Source organism: Phoxinus phoxinus, assembly GCF_949152265.1.
Source record: "Phoxinus phoxinus genome assembly, chromosome: 5".
NCBI lineage: Eukaryota > Metazoa > Chordata > Actinopteri > Cypriniformes > Leuciscidae > Phoxinus > Phoxinus phoxinus.
The window spans coordinates 40,635,705-40,661,457 of NC_136880.1; the positions used below are offsets into that span (position 1 = coordinate 40,635,705).

At 37.3% G+C, this 25,753-nt stretch overlaps 1 protein-coding gene across 2 annotated transcripts in view; it reads left to right on the forward strand.

Annotated features, from left to right (window-relative positions):
- LOC306998594 (CUGBP Elav-like family member 5) overlaps positions 1 to 25,129 on the forward strand; it is a 212,254-nt gene extending 187,125 nt beyond the window's left edge. For both annotated transcript variants that reach the window (XM_079612786.1, XM_079612787.1), the window contains exons 7-12: positions 4,910 to 5,054; positions 14,631 to 14,840; positions 18,970 to 19,062; positions 19,825 to 19,968; positions 20,904 to 21,075; positions 25,061 to 25,129. In XM_079612786.1, the coding sequence (XP_079468912.1) occupies positions 4,910 to 5,054; positions 14,631 to 14,840; positions 18,970 to 19,062; positions 19,825 to 19,968; positions 20,904 to 21,031 (720 nt within the window). In that variant the 3' untranslated portion in view covers positions 21,032 to 21,075; positions 25,061 to 25,129. The remainder of the gene's footprint in view (positions 1 to 4,909; positions 5,055 to 14,630; positions 14,841 to 18,969; positions 19,063 to 19,824; positions 19,969 to 20,903; positions 21,076 to 25,060) is intronic.
- Positions 25,130 to 25,753: the final 624 nt, after the last annotated feature.

A 25,753-nucleotide genomic window follows, 5' to 3' on the forward strand; every position in this document is an offset into this window, starting at 1 on the left:
GACAGCTTCACCTGTAGTCCAGCTGGCTAACGGTAACCGCTGTGGTTTCTACTCATTGCTAGTTAGTCCTAAATACCAGCCTGTGGTTGTTTTTATGTTCATGCTCCGAATGGATGCGAATTGTGAATCGCATCTCTATTCTAATTTCATATTTACTTCTTTTATAGCAACAACAACAACAAAAAATCCCCACGTAGAACCTCTTAGAAATCTCCATGTAGAATGAACACAGGAGGCATGACATCTCAATTTGCGCACTAAAAATGATGATCAGTGCATTACAAATCATAGTGCAGTATGTTAAGAGTAGTGTGCCAAAGTTTCCAGGATGCATTTTTGAAGTGTGTATTCATGCATTATTTTTCAGCTAATATTGCATATAACTTCAGTTTGCAGTGGTTCTTATAGACTTTTATTGTTATAAAACAGCAAATTGTTTTTCATCAATGCTGCCACCGCAGTTTTGAAAGGTTTGAAGTAGTCAAGAAATGATTTCCCGTAAGCAGGGTCGTTTAGTCATCCAGAAACCAAAATAGATTAGTCATGTCAAGTAGTTTATCTATTTTTTAAATACTTTTGAGCAGCAGTGCAAAATAAAAAATGATGAATTATCTACACATACATACAAATGCAGTGTGGTAAAGTGAGATCATCTGAAACTGCACTAGTAAGGATTATTTGACAGGGCACAGTACTCTATATCCCATAATGCCCTGCTCCAGCACTCTCTCTGGCACTGCACTGGTGTCTCAAAGGCCTGGCGCAGGAATAGACAACACAAGTAAAAGCGGGAGAGGATTGGAGGCTGTAATGTTCCAGTGCACTCTGCTCGAGAACCAAAGCACGAGCCGTCGAGCACTGAAGGGCATTTCAGAAACCTTTCTCAGTGCAAACAAAGAACCGGCCACAAATCCACTACATTCGGCGGTGCAATTCTGCCGTGTCACGCTTCAATCGAACGGCTTTTACTTTTGACCATGAAGGGAGTTAGTGCACACTGATGATGTTCATTTTGTGAACAGAGCTCCAGACTGATGAAAACATGCTGTCGTTTGAAACACTGTGAGTGGGTGTGTTGTGTTGTGTTGTGTTGTGATGGAGAAGATGTTGGTGGTTTGCAGCGCCTCCTGGTGGATCTCGGCACAACTGCACACATGAACCGCCTGGCTCCTGCTCAGACTCTCAGCTTTGGCAAATCATTAGCAAACAATTCAGATGATATTAACCTGACGCAAGTATTTGTTATGTTAATTATGATTTGTTCTCAGCATACTTGCTGTTTGATGTGATTTTTCTGATTCTAATCCATTTGTGCCTGATTTGTTTGACTAGAGCACACAAACAAACCAGCAATGATGAGCCTCAGCTAGGGGTGGGCAGAAAATGTATATCATGGTTATTATATATATATATATATATATATATATATATATATATATATAACCGTGATATAGCTTTTAAAAGAAAAGCACTTAAACATTTTGAGGTTGAATAAACAATAACAATAAAGTGATTATATATATATATATAAATATAATCACTTTATTATTGTTTTTTTATTCAACCTCAAAATGTTTAAATGCTGTTTCTTTCAAAGAAAGATTAAAGATTAAACATTAAATGTTTAAACTCTCTGTTCATCAAAGAATCCTGAAAAAATGGGTTGCCACAAAAATATTATAGTAATAATAAATGTTAGAAGTAAAAATACAGAAAAATTATACTGATTTCTGAAGGATCATGTGACACTGAAGACTGGAGTAATGATACTGAAAAATTCAGCTTTGCCATCATAGAAAAAATATATATATTTTAAAATATATCTAAATTGAAAGCAGTTATTTTAAATAATATGTCACATTATTACAGTTTTTACTGTGTTTTTGACCCAATAAATGTAGCCTGTCTGAGCATAAGAGAGTTCTTTAAAAAAAAAAAAGTATTTTTGTCTTGTTTTGCAGTTAAATATCTAAACATTCTTAAATCAAGAAACATTTACTTGAGAAGTAAAATTATTCAGATATTCAATATATTTTTCTGAACTGTATCCGAATTTAGTGAGTTCATGCTTAAAACAATACAAAATGATCCACCAGTGGAGTCAGAAACATAAACTTAAATCATTTTTAAGGTTCAGATTTTTTTTTTTTTACGCTGCCATTGGCAAATAATTCATGTTTTAAACAAAAACTTTTTTTTAAGCAAAAGTTTTTTTCTAGGAACTGAGATATTTATATGGCAAGACTAATACTAAGTAATAAAATAATTTTTGCATCAGATTTGTCGTAATCTGCATGCTATAGCTGTCTGCTGGATGTAAACGCCACAGCGGGATCGGTTGACACATTTCTATCATGGCATGGTGAGACCGCCCAACCATTTAAACTACAGCTCCAGTCTGAATGAATGGCAAAGCAAGTAATTATTGTCAGCGGTTTGGACATCTCATTTCTTCATGCACCAAACACTTCCATTTTCCCAACCCTTCCCCCCCCCCAAGACGTGTCAGCACGTCCCCACAAACATGCATAAACACGCGTGTCACATCCCGTGAGCGACTGGAGCTTTGCATTGAGCTGTGCCTCTCGAAGCGCCTCTACACCAGTAATTGGCCCATGATGGAGCGCTGATTGCCTCGGAGTACCTGGGGAGTTCAGCACACATTAGCATTCAATAAAATCGCAGATGCATACACAAACACACACGCTCCTGTAAATGAGTTTATCACTGAGGCTTTCTCCTCGTCTTTGTGTCTCAAGGCTGGACGGGAGTTTATTTGCCATGTGCAGAAGTGTTAGCAATTCATTTAAACTGAACTAAAGCAGCACTGCTGATATTCTGTACCACAGTTGCATTTATATGGACATTTTTATAGAGTTTGCGGAAATTAAATGTGGAAATAAAGTGAGCACGCTTCACTCTTGCAGATGTATACCAAGTGAAATGATTAATAAACAGCGTGCCACAGACGCTGTCCACAGAGTTATGATTAGCCTGAAATCATTTGTTTTTATTATATCTCCGCTACTATATGATAACCATATTCGTGTACATTACTGTTCAATGGATTTGCATCGTACTTTTCAGAGAATAGCATGGTACTTTTATGTATATGTTTGCTAATGTTTCAAATGAATGTGGATTCTGTGTTGATAAAGCATCTCTTCTTCCATCATCACGGCTAAACAAAGTAACATCATTAAGAATGCATGCTAATGGTTAACCCAGATCAGTGCGGTCTATATTGATGCATGTATGGATTACACTCCACGAGCTGCGGTCAGTTAGTGTGTGTAGTTACAAGCGTCTTCTAGAAGGCTAATTTGCATCAGTTCCACATAAACAAATACTATTGTGTGTGTGTGTAAATATATATATATATATATATATATATATATATATATATATATATATATATATATATATATATATATATATATATATATGTAGCCTACATAAAAAAGAACAGCATTTACAGTATTCAAAATGTAAATCTTTTCTAACAATATACGTTTTTACTATCACTTTTTATCAATTTAATACATCCTTGTAAAATAGAAGTACTTATTTCTTTCAAAAAAGAAAGAAAGAAAATGACTGACCCCAAATTTTGGAACGGTAGTGTATATTGATACAAAATATTTCTATTTTAAATTAATATTGTTCTTTTTCTTTTTTTTCATCAAATAATTATAAGTATAACAGGTTATAAAAAAACTGTTTAAATATACATACTGATAATAAATCAGCATATTAGAATAATTTTCTGAAGGATCATGTGACACTGAAGACTGGAGTAATGATGCTGAAAACTCAGCTTTGATCACAGGAATAAATTACATTTTAAAGTATATTCAAACAGAAAATCATTATTTTAAATTGAAATAATATTTCACAATATTATTTTTTTTTCTGTATTTTTGATCAAATACATATTACTAGCCAATATCCTAGTAATATGAATGCTAATAAGCAAATGTATGTATGTAAATGTTCTGCAATGGGGTCATTTGAGGACTCCAGCACATATAAGTCTGTTTTGTACTGTTGTGTCTTCACAGATGGTTGTTGCCATAGTGACATAATTACAATAATTAGCTATGCTACAGTGCATTTGTGTTCGTTAATTCATTTTAGGAATGTCGTTTGATCCAATTTATTTGAACACCTACAGACACATGTTGGATCTCCGACAGGGTCAAGTTATTATAACTAACAAGTACAGAGAAGTGCCATGATGCTGTTGTTTTTTTTGTGAACAAGATACCATGATAATGTTATGTTTTTGAACATATTTCTTAAAGTAACCTGGAGGCCCATGTAAATATCATTGTCCATAAATATGGGAATCTTTAGTGATTCAAAGTACCGTGGTATTACCATCACGGTCCTGCTGTGCTTTTTTGAAGAAAATTAAAGAATCCTTCATTAGATATATTTTATATGTGACCCTGAACCACAAAACCAGTCACATGGGGCATTTTTTAAAATTGAGATTTATACATCACCCGAAAGCAGAATTAATAATATTTCCATTGATGTATGGTTTGTTAGGATAGGACGATATTTGGCTGAGATACAACTATTGAAAATCTGGAATCTGAGGATGCAAAAAAAAAAAAAAAACATTGAGAAAATCTCCTTTAAAGTTGTGCATTTATGTTCACGATTGTGCTGCATTCACTCACAAAAATACATGTTTTATATATTTATGCTAGGAAATTGTAAAATATCTTGATCTTTACTTAATATCCTAAAAGAAAAATCAAAAATTTTGACCCATACAATGTATTGCCACAAATACCTGTGTGACTTGTGACTGGTTTTGTGGTCCAGGGTTACATATTTGTTTTTGTATTTAATGTATAATGTTTTCTAACATAAGCTCTCTGTTGTTTGATTGGTTCAGCTGATGCAGCAGCAGGCGGCGATCATGGCTGCTTCTCACGGGGGTTATTTAGCGCCCAGCGTTGCGTATCCAGCGACACAGATCCACCAGGTGGGGGCGCTCAACATGAACGGCCTGCCTCCCACCTCGATGACTCCTGTTTCAGGTGAGTCTGATCACACACTCATTTACATGCCAACTTTGTTTCAGATGTTCTTCCTAAAATGTCTTAGATCACACCTGACGCGTTTTTTGCAGTGAGAGGCGCCTTTTTTAAATTGTTTTCCTATAGCAGTGAGCGTTCTGCGCGCTGTTTATACGCCCCCAAACGACTCGCGGTTTACCGCCTGCTGCGCCTCGCGTTTTTGCAGTTTTGCAGAAAAAAAAAAACTCAGAGCGGAAAAAGCGCCCGACGTCATCGCATTTTTTCCCATCTATGTACGGTATACTGTCCTATCATCAATGTAGTCCATGTGACATCAGTGGGTTAGTTAGAATGTTTTAAAGCATCGAAAATAAATTTTTGTCCAAAAATAACAAAAACTACGACTTTATTCAGCATTGTATTCTCTTCCGGGTCTTGTGATCTATGCGCCCGAGCTTCATTTCAGCGTCTTACGTCAGCAGCGTCACTGCGGAGTCATTTGACAACAGACCCGGGAGAGAATACAACGCTGAATAAAGTCGTATTTTTTGTTATTTTTGGACAAAAATTTATTTTCGATGCTTCAAAACATTCTAACTAACCCACTGATGTCACATGGACTACTTTGATGATGTCTTTATTACCTTTCTGGACATGGACAGTATACCGTACATACATTTTCAATGGAGGGACAGAAAGCTCTCGGACTAAATCTAAAATATCTTAAACTGTGTCCCGAAGATGAACGGAGGTCTTACGGGCTTGGAACGACATGAGGGTGAGTCATTAATGACATTATTTTAATTTTTGGGTGAACCCTTTAATATAAAGCTGATTTGACGTTTACTTGACTGACAGGACAGCTGTTTCGGTGGTTGCCTAGCAACATAAAAACGCAGCGCACTGCTCGTTCTGTGTGATTGGACAGTGCTGTGCGCCTCGCGTTTTCGAACCTGAAAAACACATTTGGTGTGATCCGGGCCTTAGCCTAGGTTGACACCAGACTCTTCTCAGTTTTAACTGAGAGTGGGTCTGGGGAAGGTTCATTCACAGCCCATTTCCAAAGGGGCGTCACCAACGGGCGTCGCTCAAATGCCTCTGGGCGCAATTGGGTAGACCTGAAACCAATCAGAGCGATCGCCATCGTGTAAAGCCCGCCTCAACGTTTGTGATTGGCACCTTGATTTGGAAAAATTGGGAATGGGCTCTTGGCCGGACTAACTTGCAGAGCAAATCTCAAATTTGCCGGAAGTTCATCCGGGTTTTCCCAGGCTGAAAATGTATTACAATTTAGCAGAACTGTTCAGAACGTAGTAATGTGACATAGTTTGTGAAACTGGTTATTCAACACAACAAATTGTAGGATAAGAGATATTTTTATCCATTAAACAGTTTAAGTTAAAATAAAGTGATTTTGGTAACACTTTACAAAAAGGTTCCAAGCTGTGTTATTGTTTTGAATAAGAGACGTCTAGTGGCGAAACTTAAATACTGTGCCTTTAACAAAGATTAATAAATGCTGTTTGAAATATATTGCTTTGCAAATGAGACCTTATTACCTTGATTTCTTTAAAAGTACATTTGGTTACACTTTATTTCGATAGTCCACTTTAGACATTCTACTAACTATAAGTAACTTGTCAACTAACTCTCATTAGAGTATTAGTAGGCTGTAGTAGACTGTTATGTTAGGGTTCGGAGAATAAGTTGACTTATAGTTGCCAAGTTACTTATAGTCAGTTGAATATATGTTGGGGGACTGACTAAAAAAAGTGTTAGCTAATATTAAGCAGACAGTCTGTTAATACTCTAATGACAGTTAGTTGACATGTTTCTGCAAAGTTACGCATAGTTAGTAGAACCTCTAAAGTGGACTATCGAAATAAAGTGTTACCGTACATTTTTAATGTATAATTTTGTGCGTATGGATACACTGAAAAAAATTAGTTTTTTTTACACTGCATTTTTGCACATTAGGTCAGTTTACTGGTAGTAAATATTCATGATTTACACTCTATTTGTACATCAAACCGCATCTCACGCCGAATATCAACTTTCACTCCCAACTCACCTGATCAGTGTCATGGACTGGAACACGCTAGAGATTCCTATTGATCCGTAAGAATCGATGATCTGGATGTGAAGCACATCTCACGGATGCGTTTCAGATGGTGACCGCACACACACACACACACACACACACACACAGCTGCAGGGTCTCGCTCTTTTTAGCAGACGTTTAAAAAGGAGATACAGGATAGTCCGCTGGGTCCAACATGAAAACAAGCTCTTGAATTTGAGAAGCATTTAAAATCCATCCGCTGGTCATGATTTCGACTGTAGCTGTTTTTGGACTGGAGGTTCAGAAGATACATTGCAGATATCAAGTTTATTTTAGGAGTAAATAAGCATCACTCAAAAAAATAACTCTTTGAATGAACATAAAAAAATCAAGGATTTCCACATGATTAACTTGCTTTATTTCAGCATTATGCAATTCTGTTATTCCAATTTAATGTACTTACGTTGGATCAACTTAATTTATTAAGGTTGATTCAACTTATTTACTATGGTTTACTTAATTTAATATTGTCAGCCCAACTAATTTTAAGGTTTCCTGACATGATTCGGGTGTTTTTTATTTTCATTCATCCATTAATATTTCATTTATTTTAGTGACACATCATTAAATTGATAGACTATAGCTAGCTATTTGCTAGCAGTAGCACATATTAGCATCTTGAATGCTAAGATTTACATGCTCCTTCAATCTAAGCAGTTAAAACACAATGCTCCACTCTTCTCCACAATGATAACCGACTGTAATTTAAATGGTTCTAATAATTCCAATGTAATTGAACATTAAACACAATTACACACTATCAAGTCTTCCCCTTTTCTCATTTTCTCAAAAAAACATAAAATCATCATTTTAACATTTATTCTCTCTTAATTCAACCATATGCAAAGCATTCTGGGAACTAACAAGCACCGCCCAGTGTCAGTTAATGCAACACAAATCATTCATGTAATCCAACACAAACGGATTAAGTAAACTTAAATTTTACATTTAAGCAGATTGAACACAATCAAATTAAGTTTGGGCAAAATGGCAGTTGGCGTCGCACTATACCGCCACCCTCTGGATGTACAAATTTTTTACTTAACATAAATGGTTTGTGTTTAGACAACACGTTAGGATTTTGTACTGTTAAATTAAGACATAATTACGTGGACCTTAATAGAAAGAAAGAAAAACATTTCAAGTCAAACAAACACAATCATTATAAGTAAACTAAATATAAATATATTATGTAAAGTGCACAACCTTCCTAGTTCATTTTTGAGTGTTGACCTTAAAGCTAACACACACATACTAATACTCTAGTTTTGATTTCATATGGTCTTTAATTATGTTTATGGAGCTCCCAAACAGGCGCATGGATTTTAAGCGGCCACATTTGTTGGATGCTCCTGTAATTGCACGCTGCTGGAAATGCCAGGACTTTGAGTGACAACCGTAATCATCTCACGCTCGAGCGATCGGTGCCCACACAGAACAGATGCTTTCATCTGTGCAGAGGATGACCTTTAGTCTGGGTGCTGTTCTGGGCTCAGGGTTTGCCTTTCATATCCTAATGAAACTAATGATGTGACCAGCAGGAAGTTGATCTGAGACCAGTGCGCTCTGATGCTTTATGCAAATGTGTCCGGGGTCACTTCCCCTCCGACAAACAGCCACTGATCACAATTAACTGAGTTTAAATCCCTCTCTTCCCCTCTTGCTTTGATTTATTCAAACTTCGCGTAGATTTGTATAATTCATAAAATTCTAATTATACTGATATTATATGATATCAATATTGAAGTTATATAATATTACAATATTTAATAGTAGTAATAATGTGTGTGTGTGTGTGTGTGTGTGTGTGTGTGTGTGTGTGTGTGTGTGTGTGTGTGTGTGTGTGTGTGTGTGTGTGTGTGTGTGTGACCCTGGATCACAAAACCAGTCACATGACGCACGGGTATATTTGTGGCAATAGCCAACAATACATTGTATGGGTCAAGATTATCGATTTTTCTTTTATGCCAAAAATCATTAGGATATTAAGAAAGGATCATGTTCCATGAAGATATTTTTTTAATTTTCTACCATAAATATATAAAACGTGTATTTTTGTGAGTGAATGCAGCACAATCGTGAACATAAATGCACAACTTTAAAGGAGATTTTCTCAATGTTTTGATTTTTTTGCACCATCAGATTCCAGATTTCCAAATAGTTGTGTATATTTATTTATATATATATATATATATATATATATATATATATATATATATATATATATATATATATATATATATATATGCTATTGTAATGCATACATGCAGGCCCTATAAATGGCGTATCTTGACTCTGCATAAGACATTCATACTGCACACTTCTAAGTGTCTCCCCATAAGAGAGAGTGTGTTACAATACACTCCGTTTCTCCTCACTGACCACGTCAGATACTAGGGGAACACACACACACATTTATATACACAATAACACCATACATTCGCCAGCATCCACTCTCCTATTGATTTGATTTTTACTCTGACCGCCTATTGACCTTTGTAGCTTCTAAACTGTGTGTGTGTGCGTGCGTGCGTGCGTGCGTGCGTGCGTGCGTGCGTGCGTGCGTGCGTGCGTGCGTGCGTGTGTGTGTGTGTGTGTGTGTGTGTGTGTGTGTGTGCAGTATCTCGGAGTCTCTGGAACAGACAGTAGTAGACATGGCAGACTAATTTATCATTGCTGCATGGGACCACAATGCACAAAGCACTGCAAAAGAGACAAAAGCTCTCCTGGGCCTGTGCTGTCCCACACACACACACACTCCGTGCACATGGAGATTCCTGCTCCGTAAAGAGTAAATATTTGGCTACAGCTGTGCTGTGCTGTGATGTGACTTTCTGCAACATTGAATGCAAATACAGTCATTACCTGTATAGCAGTCAAGTCCTGTACATACACGATACCCTGAGCGTCGAGTTTTATAGGGCAGAATTTCACAGGCTCTTTTTTTTTTTTTTATCTAGTCTTGCGAGTGCGAGTAGAGAAGACTTTTGACTGTCAGCATAAAATTTTGTCCTATTTGCAGCTTTTTCGGTCTAAGAACTGTACTCTACAGAAGTCTTTGCCCAAGTGACTTAATTAAGTTTGCATGATTATCATAGGTATAAAAAAAAGCTTTTTGTCTAGGTGTTGTCACAAACAGGATAATTCACCCAAAAATTTTAATGTTATAATTTACTCACTCTCGTGTAATTTCAAACCTTTATGACATTCGTTCTACTGTAAAATACACACGGCCCTATTTTAACGATCTAAGCGCATGGTCTAAAGTGCACTTAGGCCGAGTCTGAATCCACGCTTGCTAGTTTAAAGGGTAACTCTCGCCAGAATTGATCCTAGGCTATTTTTGTTAATCTACCCGAGTCAAACATTCGTGTAAAACCATAATTAGAATGGAAACGCCACTTTTAAGTTTGACCGTATTTTCGTTTTTGGTCAAAATGCCTTTTGAATGGGAGTGAATGGGGCACGACTATGATAGCATCAAAATCTCTATTTTTAAAACACTAATGCGGCTCGACACAACATGAAACTGTGCTTGAAGTATCACCAGCGGCTCTCCAGAATTGACTACATTGTTTGTGTACACAGAGTTTACAAAAAAAAGAAAGGTTTTGTACGACTTTGTACGATTTTGATGCTATCATAGTAGTGCCCCATTCAAAAGGCATTTTGTCCGAAAACGAAAATTCGGTCAAACTTAAAAGTGGCGTTTCCATTCTAATTATGCTTTTACACGAAAGTTTGACATTTGAAAGAAAGAAAAAAAGACAGAATCTCTTTAAAACATGCACAGCTGGCTGGCCTCTGTATAGTAGCATGTGCTTGTCGTGTGTTTTGAAGCATAAATAAGCACATTGTGTGTGTGTGTGTGTGTTTGTGGGAAAGGCCCTCGAGTGAGTCTGTCTAACTCTGCTGGTTGAATTTCATGTTTTACATAAGCGTAAGAGAGTCTGATTTATCTCAGTGTTTCACTGAGCGTGTGAATTCACGTTCAGTTGCTGTCAGGTGTTTGGATGTGAGAGCCGCTCTGTGTTATTAACACTCTCTGACTCACTGTCACACTTACATTTCTCTCTACGCTCATTCTATACTCCTCCTTTATCACTTTCCTGTTCTCAATCCCGCTGGAAAATCCAGCTAAAACCAGACTGGCGATTGCTGCATTGCGTAGCACTACATAATAAGCAGCTTCTAGCTGACCAGGGTTTGTCATTAACTCTTTTAATGACCTTGTTTGAGATCCATCAATCAGAGAAGTTTCGGGGATTAAAGATTCGTAGATGGCATAATCAAATGAGACGCTATATCAAGTTTGTATTTCTGTATTTTTTTAACTAAAGATTTGGTGTACACTACCATTTAAACATTTGATTTTATAATGTTTTTGAAGGAAGTCTAGTATGCTCACCAAGGCTGCATTATTTGTTTAAAAATACAGTGAACACTGTAAAATTGCGAAATATTATTGAAATTTAAATTTTAAAGTTTTTAAAGAAATTTAAAGTTTTCTATCGTAATATATTTTAAAATGTGATTTATTCCTGTGATCAAAGCTGAATTGTCAGCATCATTGCTCCAGTCTTCAGAGTCACATGATCATTCAGTATAATATGATGATTTGCTGCTCAAGAAGCATTTCTGATTATTATTAATGTTGAAATTAGTTGTGCTTCATATTTTTGTAGAATACATGATGCAGTTTTGTCAGGATTTTTTGAATAAATATAAATGTATTGTCACTTTTGATCAATTTAATGCATCCTTGCTGAACGAAAGAAATCATTTATTTAAGAAAATCGTACTGACCCCCCTCTGATTTATCTTATATTCACAGTCATAATTGAAAAAACTACAAAAAATCATATTGCTTTTTTTCTTTTCTTTACAATTTCTTCAGACCCTACAGGCTATTTGAGAAGGATCTCTAGTGTAAGAAATTCTAAGCCAACTAGGATCTATAATAATATTCCTTATAATGACCTGAGTTTTCCCTTATCAAGATGATCTGCGAGTTTAACCCAAACGCCTCAGAGACTTAAACCAGTTTGGACTAGAAACCGGCTACTATGTTCCAAAATACAGCTACCATGTTACGCTGGTTTTCTCTGTATTTCCCAGCAATAAACAGGAGTGTTGCGTAAGACCAGACAGCACAGAAACACAAGATGTGTTTTATTTGACTCGGACTCGGATGCTTTTTTTCTTTCTATTCGACTGTAGATCAGACATTAAAGAGCCCAGTCCTCAGAGAGACCAACACACACCCTTCAAAGTCTGCAGATCACACTGAACACTACACAAAACACAACAGTCAGGAGAGATGATGATGTTTCTCTGGCTCTCTCATACCTTTGTATTTCTCTGTGATTTCATCATGAGTGCTGTATATCCCGTTTAACACCGGAAACATCTTCTATGTTCCTTGAATGCAAAACAGTGTTTCACAGAAGAAATGCAGTAAATTATAACATAAAGGTTCATTTTCAAGTGAACTATTCCTTTCTCTGTTTGTTTTTCCACAGTTTGACTGACAGTAAAGTTGAAGCGTGTTTATTTGTTCAATATTAGACACAGCCAGCAGCACATCAGACATATTCATAATCACACATCTACTGTACTGCAGTGTGTGTGTGCTTGCGTGCGTGCATGCGTGTGTTAAGATATTCCCTATGCGTTATGGGGACAAAATATCCCCACAAAGATGGTAAACAGTTTCTAAATCATACTAAGCGATGTTTAAAAAAATAATTTAAAAAATGCAGGGTAGGGGATAGAATATAGTAGAATATACATTAAAGACCCACTCCGATGAAAATCATGTTTTTCTAGGTGTTAACATGTTCTTGTGGCATTTTTCTGATGTTAGAGGACATATCTTGAGAAAAATAAGCTCAAAGTTGTATTTCTGAGTATTTCTACATTCAAATGTCTGTGAATCAGTAGCAGACGCTAAAATGCCGGCTAAAATAGACTGGAGTTGTGATGTAGTAACTCCACTGGGCGGGGCCACGAGCTCATACTCAAATTGGAACACAAACTGTAACAAATAAGTCACTTTTCACTGTCTATCAATCGTCAAAACTAAAGTTTGGAGAGCACAGACTGATACCGTCAGTAATTACATCATTACATAAAGAGAGAGGGCAGCCAGCCTCCTCCAGCCAAGCAACAGGCGACATTCGTGCATGTGAAATTCCGTGCTCGTCCAAGTAAGTTAGACTTGCACACGCCGGGTGGCGACGAGTTTCGCCTGTTGCAGTAGTTTGTCCTCTCGTGTGTCAAGCCCATCACTCGTGAGAGAGTCAGTCAGTTTTTTCAGATATAGCGGTGACATTAGCATCATAATAATCCCGAAATTCCGAGCAATCCACTGATACTAAATATGTCCTGATTGATCACTGTGGGAGGGATGAAATATTGAGACGAAGTCGAGCTGTTTTTTACCGCGACGTCTCGGAGTGAAATAATGATCGGTGATCGGTGATAACTTTGATTAACTTCGGATAATAATAATTAACGTGTATATATAATACTGTAATGCTTCTCCGTGCCAACGGCTCCGCCCACAACGCAGAGGCGAATTGCTAATGAGCTACTGCCGCTCTGCTGAAGCGAAGTCCCAGAAAACGGCACAGGTTTTGAGATTTTGGCTAAAAATGGCATAATCATAATTTAAAGACCACTGGGAATGTTTAAAAATAGCTCAAAATATGATCGGAGTGGGACTTTAAAAACAAATCATTATATCTATGGAAAGTCCCCATAAAACATGAAAACCCAACATATGTGTCTTTGTGTATAGGCTTGCCTTTACTTGTGAGGGCCGAATGTCCTCACTTATATACCAAAGTATTATGACAACATACTAGTGAGGAAATTTTACTGGTCCTCACTATTTAAAAAGGCTTATAAATTGGCCAAACTAGTTTGTATTTAAATCTAGTGTTTTGCGCATGTTTCTGTGATGGGTTTGGCAAAATAAAACATCATAACCTGATAGAAAATCAATGGAAATCAATGTCCTCGCTAATATAGTAATATAGTGCGTGCGTGTGTGTGCGTGCGTGTGCGTGTGTGTGTGTGTGTGTGTGTGTGTGTGTGTGTGTGTGTGTGTGTGTGTGCGTGTGTGTGTGTGTGTGTGTGTGTGTGTGTGTGTGTGTGTGTGTGTGTGTGTGTGTGTGTGTGTGTGCAATTCACTTAGAATTCAGTCCGAACACATGGGTGTGTAGAAACCCCAGATCATGACTGAATTTGCCCTCAGGCATAAACTGGTTACATCCACAGTGTGCAGAATCAATATCAGCTGTCAGCACATTCTGACATGGAATCAATTACGATGTAGAATCAATGTGGAAAAGTGAGTTGAAACAGCAAAATATCATTAAAACTGCAGTAATTAAAAGTGATTCCAGCTTGTGAAGTTCAGTTTCAACATGACGCTAGTCTCGGATCAGTGATTTTTGTGTCCGTCTCAGGTCTGAGCTCTCCTCCGGCTAATCTGGGCTCCTCTGGCGTCCCGAGCATCGTGACTCCCATAGTTAACGGATTCAGCGGGATCCCTCACCAACCCAACGGCCATCCAGTCGAGGCCATGTACACCAACGGCCTGCCATCGTACTCCACCCAGAGCCCGAGCGCAGCCGACACGCTTCAGCAGGCCTTCACCGGCGTCCAGCAATACACAGGTGCGCATGCTTTTGAGATCTCAGTTATGTTTCATCTAAGAGTGCTTTCACATCTGTAGTTCGGTTCATTTGGTCCGGACCAAGGATTATACCAAAAATACTTTGTATAATTTTTCAGGCGTTTTGGTTTCTTTTCACACCACACTGATATTGCTCTGGTCCGAATCAGTTGATGAGTTGATGAAACGAACCAAAATGCACACGACAACATGACAACATCCACACATCACTCGTTGGACAGATGTGTCTTGAACGTATTTCCATAACTGCACTTCGATTGGTCAGAATTAACGAAAATTCACACAGAATCTATGAAACCCCCTTTCCCTGAGATGTTTGCTAAACAAAGCGAAGATTTGGTCATCAGACCAAATTTATTGGCGCCTCCTCGCAACTCTAAGTTTGTCCGCGAGCTGCCATGCCAAAAGTGCAAACTGTCAACAAACATTAGTCCTCATCCCATAATGCACAGCGCCGCTGACTACGGCAGCTGGTTTAGCCCAAAAGTGCGCAGTTCTTTGTCAGTTGGGTCTGTTCGAGGTCGGATCACGTTCTCACCACAAACAAACCGCTCCAGAGTTCGTTTGAAAGCGTACCGAGACCAGCTCTCCGGGGAGGTCTCGGTACGCTTGTTTGGTCCGCTTTTGGTGCGCACCGAGTGCGATTGCTGCATTCACACCGGCCCAAACCAACCACACCAAGGGGGACAACGAACTCTAGTGTGGTTCAACCGAACTAAATGAGGCAAATGTGAAAGCACTCTAAGTGTCAATATTTCCCCTAAAATTCCTTTGAACACAAAAGAGTCCACATTTACATTTAGTCATTTAGCAGACGCTTTTATCCAAAGTGACTTACAACTCAGGACTAAAGCAAGCGAGTCATCGGGAAGAGTCAAAAACAACGCAAGAGGTGCTCAAAATACAAAGTTCAGGCATTGCTCAGAGTAGCATAAGCCAGACAAGGGAGGATTAAAGAGGTGGTAAAATGCCCTTTTCACAAGCTGTAAAATAAATATCTGATGTCCCCAGAGTGTGTTTGTGTTACAGAGATGTTGAGATGTTACAGAGATGTTGAGATGTTATAGAGATGTTGAGATGTTATAGAGATGTTATAGAGATGTTACAGAGATGTTGAGATGTTATAGAGATGTAATAGAGATGTTGAGATGTTATAGAGATGTTGAGATGTTATAGAGATGTTGAGATGCTATAGAGATGTTATAGAGATGTTATAGAGATGTTACAGAGATGTTGAGATGTTATAGAGATGTAGAGATGTTATAGAGATGTTATAGAGATGTTATAGAGATGTTGAGATGTTGAGATGTTATAGAGATGTTATAGAGATGTTATAGAGATGTTATAGAGATGTTATAGAGATGTTATAGAGATGTTACAGAGATGTTGAGATGTTATAGAGATGTAGAGATGTTATAGAGATGTTATAGAGATGTTATATAGATGTTATAGAGATGTTGAGATGTTATAGAGATGTTATAGAGATGTTATAGAGATGTTATAGAGATGTTATAGAGATGTTATAGAGATGTTATAGAGATGTTGAGATGCTATTGAGATGTTATAGAGATGTTATAGAGATGTTTTAGAGATGTTATAGAGATGTTATAGAGATGTTATAGAGATGTTGAGATGTTATTGAGATGGTATTGAGATGTTATAGAGATGTTATAGAGATGTTGAGATGTTATTGAGATGTTATTGAGATGTTATAGAGATGTTTTAGAGATGTTATAGAGATGTTATAGAGTTGTTATAGAGATGTTGAGATATTATAGAGATGTTGAGATGTTATAGAGATGTTGAGATGTTATTGATATGTTATAGAGATGTTATAGAGATATTGAGATATTATAGAGATGTTGAGATGTTATAGAGATGTTGAGATGTTATTGATATGTTATAGAGATGTTATAGAGATGTTGAGATGTTATTGAGATGTTATTGAGATGTTATAGAGATGTTTTAGAGATGTTATAGAGATGTTATAGAGTTGTTATAGAGATGTTGAGATATTATAGAGATGTTGAGATGTTATAGAGATGTTGAGATGTTATTGATATGTTATAGAGTTGTTATAGAGATGTTGAGATATTATAGAGATGTTGAGATGTTATAGAGATGTTGAGATGTTATTGATATGTTATAGAGATGTTATAGAGATGTTGAGATGTTATTGATATGTTATAGAGATGTTATAGAGATGTTATAGAGATGTTGAGATGTTATTGAGATGTTGAGATGTTATAGAGATGTTGATATGTTATAGAGATGTTATAGAGATGTTATAGAGATGTTGAGATGTTATTGAGATGTTGAGATGTTATAGAGATATTTTAGAGATGTTATAGAGATGTTATAGAGATGTTGAGATGTTATTGAGATGTTGAGATGTTATAGAGATATTTTAGAGATGTTATAGAGATGTTATAGAGATGTTGAGATGTTATAGAGATGTTATAGAGATGTTGAGATGCTATTGAGATGTTATAGAGATGTTATAGAGATGTTTTAGAGATGTTGAGATGTTATTGAGATGTTATAGAGATGTTATTGAGAAGTTGAGATGTTATTGAGATGTTATAGAGATGTTGAGATGTTGCGATGTTATAGAGATGTTATAGAGATGTTGAGATGTTATTGAGATGTTATAGAGATGTTATAGAGATGTTGAGATGTTATAGAGATGTTGAGATGTTATAGAGATGTTATAGAGATGTTATTGAGATGTTTTAGAGATGTTATAGAGATGTTGAGATGTTATAGAGATGTTATAGAGATGTTAAGATGTTATAGAGATGTTATTGATATGTTTTAGAGATGTTGAGATGTTATAGAGATGTTGAGATGTTATAGAGATGTTATAGAGATGTTGAGATGTTATTGAGATGTTATAGAGATGTTGAGATGTTATAGAGAAGTTGAGATGTTATAGAGATGTTATTGAGATGTTTTAGAGATGTTATAGAGATGTTATAGAGATGTTGAGATGTTATAGAGATGTTATTGAGATGTTGAGATATTATAGAGATGTTATTGAGATGTTATAGAGATGTTGAGATGTTATTGAGATGTTATTGAGATGTTTTAGAGATGTTGAGATGTTATAGAGATGTTATTGAGATGTTATAGAGATGTTGAGATGTTATTGAGATGTTATTGAGATGTTTTAGAGATGTTGAGATGTTATAGAGATGTTATTGAGATGTTATAGAGATATTGAGATGTTATAGAGATGTTATAGAGATGTTGAGATGTTATTGAGATGTTATTGAGATGTTATAGAGATGTTTTAGAGATGTTATAGAGATGTTATAGAGATTTTGAGATGTTATAGAGATGTTGAGATATTATAGAGATGTTGAGATGTTATAGAGATGTTGAGATGTTATTGATATGTTATAGAGATGTTGAGATGTTATTGATATGTTATAGAGATGTTGAGATGTTATTGATATGTTATAAAGATGTTATAGAGATGTTGAGATGTTGTTGAGATGTTATTGAGATGTTGATATGTTATAGAGATGTTGAGATGTTATTGAGATGTTATAGAGATGTTTTAGAGATGTTATAGAGATGTTGAGATGTTATAGAGATGTTGAGATATTATAGAGATGTTGAGATGTTATAGAGATGTTGAGATGTTATTGATATGTTATAGAGATGTTGAGATGTTATTGATATGTTATAGAGATGTTGAGATGTTATTGATATGTTATAGAGATGTTATAGAGATGTTGTCTGATTTGTGTGTTTTTTTCCCATTCCATGCAAGTAGATATTTTCACAAATGTCACTTTCATAGAAAAAATTTCTTTGCTCATGGCGTGTTATTGCTGGTAGGTGACTTTGCTGTGATTGAAACCTCAGGTTGTATTTGAATTTCCTAGATATTACAGCTATCATACGGATGCCTAGAGATCTGTCATTTTAAATCAGTTTGATATATGATGAACGTGCTTTCAGATTTCATTGCACTGTGATCCTGTCATATTTCATTAGCATATAAAGGTCAACCTTCGTCTTGTCCTTATTCTTGCCTCATCTGTCCCCCCCTCTCTCTCTCTCTCTCTCTCTCTCTTGTATGATTATGCTTATGACTTCAGCCATATATCCTGCCACAACACTGACCCCTATAGGTCAGACACTGCCACAGCCTGCTCAGATCATCCAGCAACAGCAGCAGCAGCAGCGGGAAGGTTAGTGACAGATATCACAGATGTATCCTTCATTCATTTCACTAAACTTCAATGAGCCGATGAAATTCAGCATCGAACGGTCAACTGCTTTCCTGTGAAGATTTTGCAACCGAGTTCCTTTTTAGAATCTTCATTTTTAGTGACATCACCGTCAGCTGTTTCCTGATTGGCTCGTCACATTTGAACTTTGTAAATGGCACAAATCCTAAAAGATGAAGATAAATATCTCACTGGAGCATGCTATGATTTGTTTAATTGTGTTGCCTGTGTAAAATGCATGTGTTGCCTATTTCACTGGTGCACTATAATTACAGGTAAAACTGGAAAAATTAGAATATCGTGCATAAGTTCATTTATTTCAGTGATTCAACTTAAAAGGTGAAACTAATATATTATATAGACTCATTACATGCTAAGTGAGATATTTCAAGGCTTTATTTGTTATAATTTTGATGATTATGGCTTACAGCTTATGAAAACCCCAAATTCAAAATTAGAATATTGTGAAAAGGTTTTCATAAGCTGTAAGCCATAATCATTGAAATATCTCACTTTGCATGTATTGAGTCTATATAATATATTAGTTTCACCTTTTAAGTTGAATTACTGAAATAAATGAACTTTATTTTTTTACGATATTCAAATTTTTCGAGTTTCACCTGTAAATAATAAATCTTACAGCTAAGTCATACATTTAATTTGTGTTTGAAACACGAGCTCATGTTATCCACAGCACATTAAATATGTGTGTGTCTGTTTCAGGTCCCGAGGGCTGCAACTTGTTCATCTATCACCTGCCGCAGGAGTTTGGTGATAATGAGCTGATGCAGATGTTTCTTCCGTTCGGATCCGTCATCTCGTCAAAGGTGTTCATGGATCGAGCCACCAATCAGAGCAAATGTTTCGGTCAGACACTGCTTCCTGCTTTCAAACACACTAGATCTATATATTGACCTTTTTCTAAGCAGTCGGTCAAATATCAGGGTCCAATACTCGCACTTCATACTTTTTTTCTTCTTCAATTTTATATACCGGTATATCGAGAATATATAAACAGTTGCTTATATTTTTGTTTTGTTGCCATGCAGAGTTATTTTTATTAAAACAATAAAAACACACATATGGCTTCCTGTATAAACATCTAATTTTAGACTATCATTCTTGCATTGTGTTTTAAACCATGCATTATGTTTCAGTTTGCATATTATCATCCAATTGGCAATTAACCCCTTTTATTTGCATGCTAAAGCCTATTTATTTTAATGCATCCAGAGTTTGCCAAATGTAAATTTTTTTGGACCCAGGGTGTCAGGGCGTGTGTGTGTGTGTGTGTGTGTGTGTGTGTGTGTGTGTGTGTGTGTGTGTGTGTGTGTGTGTGTGTGTGTGTGTGTGTGTGTGTGTGTGTGTGTGTGTGTGTGTGTGTGTGTGTGTGTGTGTGTGTGTGTGTGCACGTGCAGTAAGTTTAATGGAGGTTTATTGGTCTCCTCACTCACAACGAAAGCCTTGACTGTCTGGAATCACATATATTTATATTAATTCTCCGCTCACATACACACACACACACACACACACACACACACACAGGCTGCTCTCGGGAACACGATCCCTGTGCAAAAATCAAGCCGCTTCTCTCTCTCTCTCTCTTTCCCTCCCATTAGTTTAATTTAATTCATTCTTCTCAGTCTATTTGTTTCCTTGAGGATTTGTTGTCCATTTCTTTCCACATGAATTAAAAATGAGTAAATGTGGACGTGGCATAGTACCGTTACACCGCAGGGACCGTAACATACACACACACACATAAACGGCACAGTCTCATCCAGATTCTGTCTTCTCTGCAGGCTTTGTGAGCTTTGATAACCCCGCCAGCGCTCAGGCTGCCATCCAGTCCATGAACGGCTTCCAGATCGGCATGAAACGCTTGAAAGTGCAGCTGAAGCGGCCGAAGGACGCCAGCCGTCCATACTGACCACAACCAGGGATGCACACGTGCACTCTCAGCCATTAGGAGAGGTAGGCCACAGCACACGCATCAAAAAGTCAATATTTTAAAGCAACACTAAGGAAGATTTTTTTACCTTAAAATAATGTTTCCAAAATCGTTTCAGTGTTTCATCAAGTCGTAACGGTGAAAAGCACTTCTGCCTTTATCTGCTATAACCACACACTGTTAGATTGCCAGATCAGGTCACGCTTCTGTAGTTCTAATGAGACATAAGAAAACTACAAATTTGACTTGCTTTACGTCAAGCGTTACAATAGTCCTTATTTAGTTTTTCTTCGTTTCTGATGTAGTAATACATCATACTTTCATAAAATCATGCATCATACTCTACCTTGTCTGTGGACATCATTCATTCTAAAGCCGGCGCTGGATAAACAGTGAGCGTGCGTGCGACAGTAGCGGCGGTTGGCTAAATGATTTATGACAGCGGTAATGGACAATTCTGCTTCCAACCTGTAGGGCGACCGCAGAGGAAAAGTTCCTTGGTGTTGCTTTAATGATGCCAGAGCTGTCCATCATTACATGTTTGGCTTTCTTGACTCATTCTATGTGTAGAGTATATCATCCCTCTCTTGCAATAAATGAGTTATGCTGATCTAAGTAGGCCTAACTATACTAAAAATGACACCAGTCATACTAATTGAGTCTTTATTTAAAATATTTTGTTCTCCAGTTGTACATTGGCTTTGCAAAAAAAGCATTAATAGTGTTTATTTTATAGTAGTCTTTCCTCTAAAAAACCGTGGAAAGGTCAGTTTAATTTGCTTTTGTTCATTTGCAAGCATTTTAAAGTTTTGTTTAAATATTGATGATTTGGAATTGAAAGTTGTTATTATTATTATTAATAGTAATTATATCAGCCATTCTAATTGGCCACAATAAGACAAAATTATCAGTTATTATTATCAGCCAGTCTGTATTGCTACATCACAAGTTTTGAGTATAAGGTGTTCACACTTGTAGTTTGGTTCGTTTGGTCCGAACAAAAAAAACATTTAGGCCTGGTCCACTTAGCGTTCACATTGACATTTTAACACTGAATCTAAAGATACTGAACCTAAAGATACTGAACCTATAGATACTGAACCTAAAGACACTGAACCCATAGATACTGAACTTAAAGATACTGAACCTAAAGATACTGAACCTATAGATACTGAACCTAAAGACACTGAACCCATAGATACTGAACTTAAAGATACTGAACCTATAGATACTGAACCTAAAGACACTGAACCCATAGATACTGAACTTAAAGATACTGAACCTATAGATACTGAACCTAAAGATACTGAACCTAAAGATACTGAACCTATAGATACTGAACCTAAAGATAGTGAACCTAAAGATACTGAACCTATAGATACTGAACCTAAAGATACTGAACCTATAGATACTGAACCTATAGATACTGAACCTATAGATACTGAACCTATAGATACTGAACCTATAGATACTGAACCTAAAGACACTGAACCTAAAGATACTGAACCTAAAGATACTGAACCTAAAGATACTGAACCTATAGATACTGAACCTAAAGATACTGAACCTAAAGATACTGAACCTAAAGATACTGAACCTATAGATACTGAACCTAAAGATACTGAACCTAAAGATACTGAACCTAAAGATACTGAACCTAAAGACACTGAACCTAAAGACACTGAACCTAAAGACACTGAACCAAATGCCCTCATTGTATGTGTGTAGCTACTTATGATGGTATTCTGTCCAGCTGAGAACTCGTGAAGAGCTTGTAAGGGTGATTGGTCAGAATTAACGTGTGGGAAAATTCCAACGGAACTCCCGGAAGTAAACAAACAGAGGACAACACTCCGCTTTTGTAAGTCATACTATGGAAAAGACGACTGTGTGGGCTGATTGTATCCTTGGTCATCGTATACCACATAGTTTGTATACACCACTTTAGGCAAACTATACATTTCGAGAATGAAGCGCGGATGTGGCTGGAAAATAATGTTTTAATGCACTGCAAACGGCGAAGGTGCATCAGGAGGAAGCGATCATTAATTTAGCTCAACTGTGACATGCTCATCTTCTGAAAATATTACCAATGTAACATCAGGTAATGTTATGCCCTCTCTCGCTTTAAAACGCACATGACTACGGCAGCTGGTTTAGCCCAAAGTTTTGTCTGGTTTAGTGCAGTTCTTTACGCAGTTGGGTCTGTTCGAGGTCGGATCACGTTTGAAAGTGCACCAAGACCAGCTCTTCAAGGAAGTCTCGGTACGCTTGTTTGGTCTGCTTTTGGTGCGCACCCGAGTGCGATTGCTGCATTCACACCTGCCCAAACCAACCACTCCAAGAGGGAAAACAAACTCTAGTGCGGTTCAACCAAACTAAGGGCGCTTTCACACTAGCGCTTTTGGTGCGCACCCGGGTTCGAATAACGTCAGAGTTCGGTTCGTTTGGGTGATGTGAACGCTGTCTTCCGTACTCGGGTGCGCACCCGCAAACCGTACTCGAGTCCGCTTAAAAAGGGTGGTCTGGGGTACGGTTCATGTGAACTCCAGTACGGTTCGGTGCTGATATGAACACAATCGTACCAAATCGTGGAAGTGAACCGCTATTGATGACGTATAATATTATTTAACATTTTATCAAAGTGAAAACTAAACACAAGTAAACATCAAAACATTAGTCATACCATTTTATGAAGTTCCTATCCTAACACTTAACTTAAAAATCTTTGATTAATTTTTATAAACGTTATACACTTGATGAAAAGCGGGATTGACGCACTGCAAGCAGAGAGAGGATTTTTGCGGCAGACAGACGCAAGTGTGTTTCTGTATCTTTGAAAACAAAACCAAAGGTTCAACAAAAGAAGAACAAATGTGAAGCGAGCAATTGACCCTTCGCAGGGAGCTTGATTGACAGGTGATTTGACCAATCATATTTCACCATCTGCCATTTTGTCGGACAAAGCAGTCAGGAGAGTTAGTAGATTAACATGGGAGGATTTGAACTTGAGAAGCGGAGTGTACTGACGTCTTTCCGCGGTTAAAACAACATTCCTTCTGATGTTCATTCATGTTTATTTGATGCTATAAATGAACTAGAAGGAAGAGATGATCGGTTCACGAGCAGCTTTAACTGATGCTCTACAGCGATCTGTCACGACACATTAAAGAGCCACAAAACGGTATTAATTGTTTAAATTTATTTTTAAAAATGACCAAATTGTAAAGGTGAGACTTTTAATTACAAAAGTAACTGAAAAGTAAGCTGTCCTGTCTGTCAGTGTGTTGTCAGTGTCCTCTCTGCTCTGTGATGTGTTTTTCACTGCGTGAGAACAGTGTGGCGTGAGAGCGGCGTAGCTTGTCGGACATAGCGACAGTAACTAAGGGGGGTGGGTCTTTGCGAACGGTCAATTCTATCCATTTCTATCCTTTCCATTCATAGCGGTTACCAAGCAACATGATTTTAGGGACCTTTTTAGGGTCACATCTTGTGAAATGTCCAGTTTTTGGTTCGTTTACATGTCTTTGGTTCATGTTGTGTTCATATTTCTTTCGAACCGCACCAGAGTTAGTTTTGAAACGGACCGAGACTCATCTTTTCAGCTTGTTTGGTGTCACCAGGGTTCAGATGTCAGTGTTCACACTTATTCAAATGACCCGCACTAACAGAGCAATCACGCCAGGGTTCGTTTTAATCCAACCAAACATGCCAAGTGTGACACACCCTAAAAGAGTGTGCTGAATGAAGCAATCTTTCCTTTTAAAGCCGCAAACGTCTCCGGCAAACAGTCAAATGTTTTGTGGATGATGCAATCTATCAGCACACCTGCATCATGTCATCTCTCCGAATCCTTCTATCATGTTGAATGTGATGTCAAGAGTTTTAGCTTCACACGGCTCTCGCTGTGACTGATGGCTCCTGGTTCCACATCCAGGTATCAAGCTGTCAAGCCTGTCTCCCGAGTCAAACTCATCTGACATCTCTCTCTCTCTTTCTCCCTGCCAGGTTTTGAACAGTTGTAGTCTTGACGTTTTGACGGATGGAAACTTTTCTTGAAAAACTAACACACGAAAAAAAAAAAACGACACAAAAAAAAACACACGAAGAAGCAAACAAGGAGAGTTTTGAGCAGCATATCGCATTTAACGAAAGCGTGTGTTTCCACAGCGATGAAAGACTGGCGTGCCGGGGGCGAAGACGAGGACGAAAACAAATAAACTGGATAATGCTATATACCGAACACTTTGAAAGAACAGTGCATGGCTGGGACCGGTAGAGTTACTAAAGCAAAAGACGGATCCATGCACATATCAAGAGACAGTCGTAGCTTTTATTTGCGAGGAATAATGAGGGTTTAACGGTAAAAATGTGTATATGGTGACACTGACGCAGTATAACTCTCTCTCTATCTCTCTCTCTCTCTCTCCCAGAGGACCAAATCTTTTTAATCTCTGTCGGTACCGTAACCATGTACAATATTACCACCGATCGATTATCTTACGCTACATACATGCTACTTCATATAATATGCCAATTAAGAGTTAGACACAATTAATTCAGGGTGTATAGTGTAGGTATACGGGGACTTGAGGTGTGTTTTATTGAAAACCTTTTGCAAAAACCTAGTTTCCAGGTTTCCGGTGCAAAAGCGTCTAAAGGACATTGATAGGTGATGTTTAGTGGGGTATTTTAGGCTAT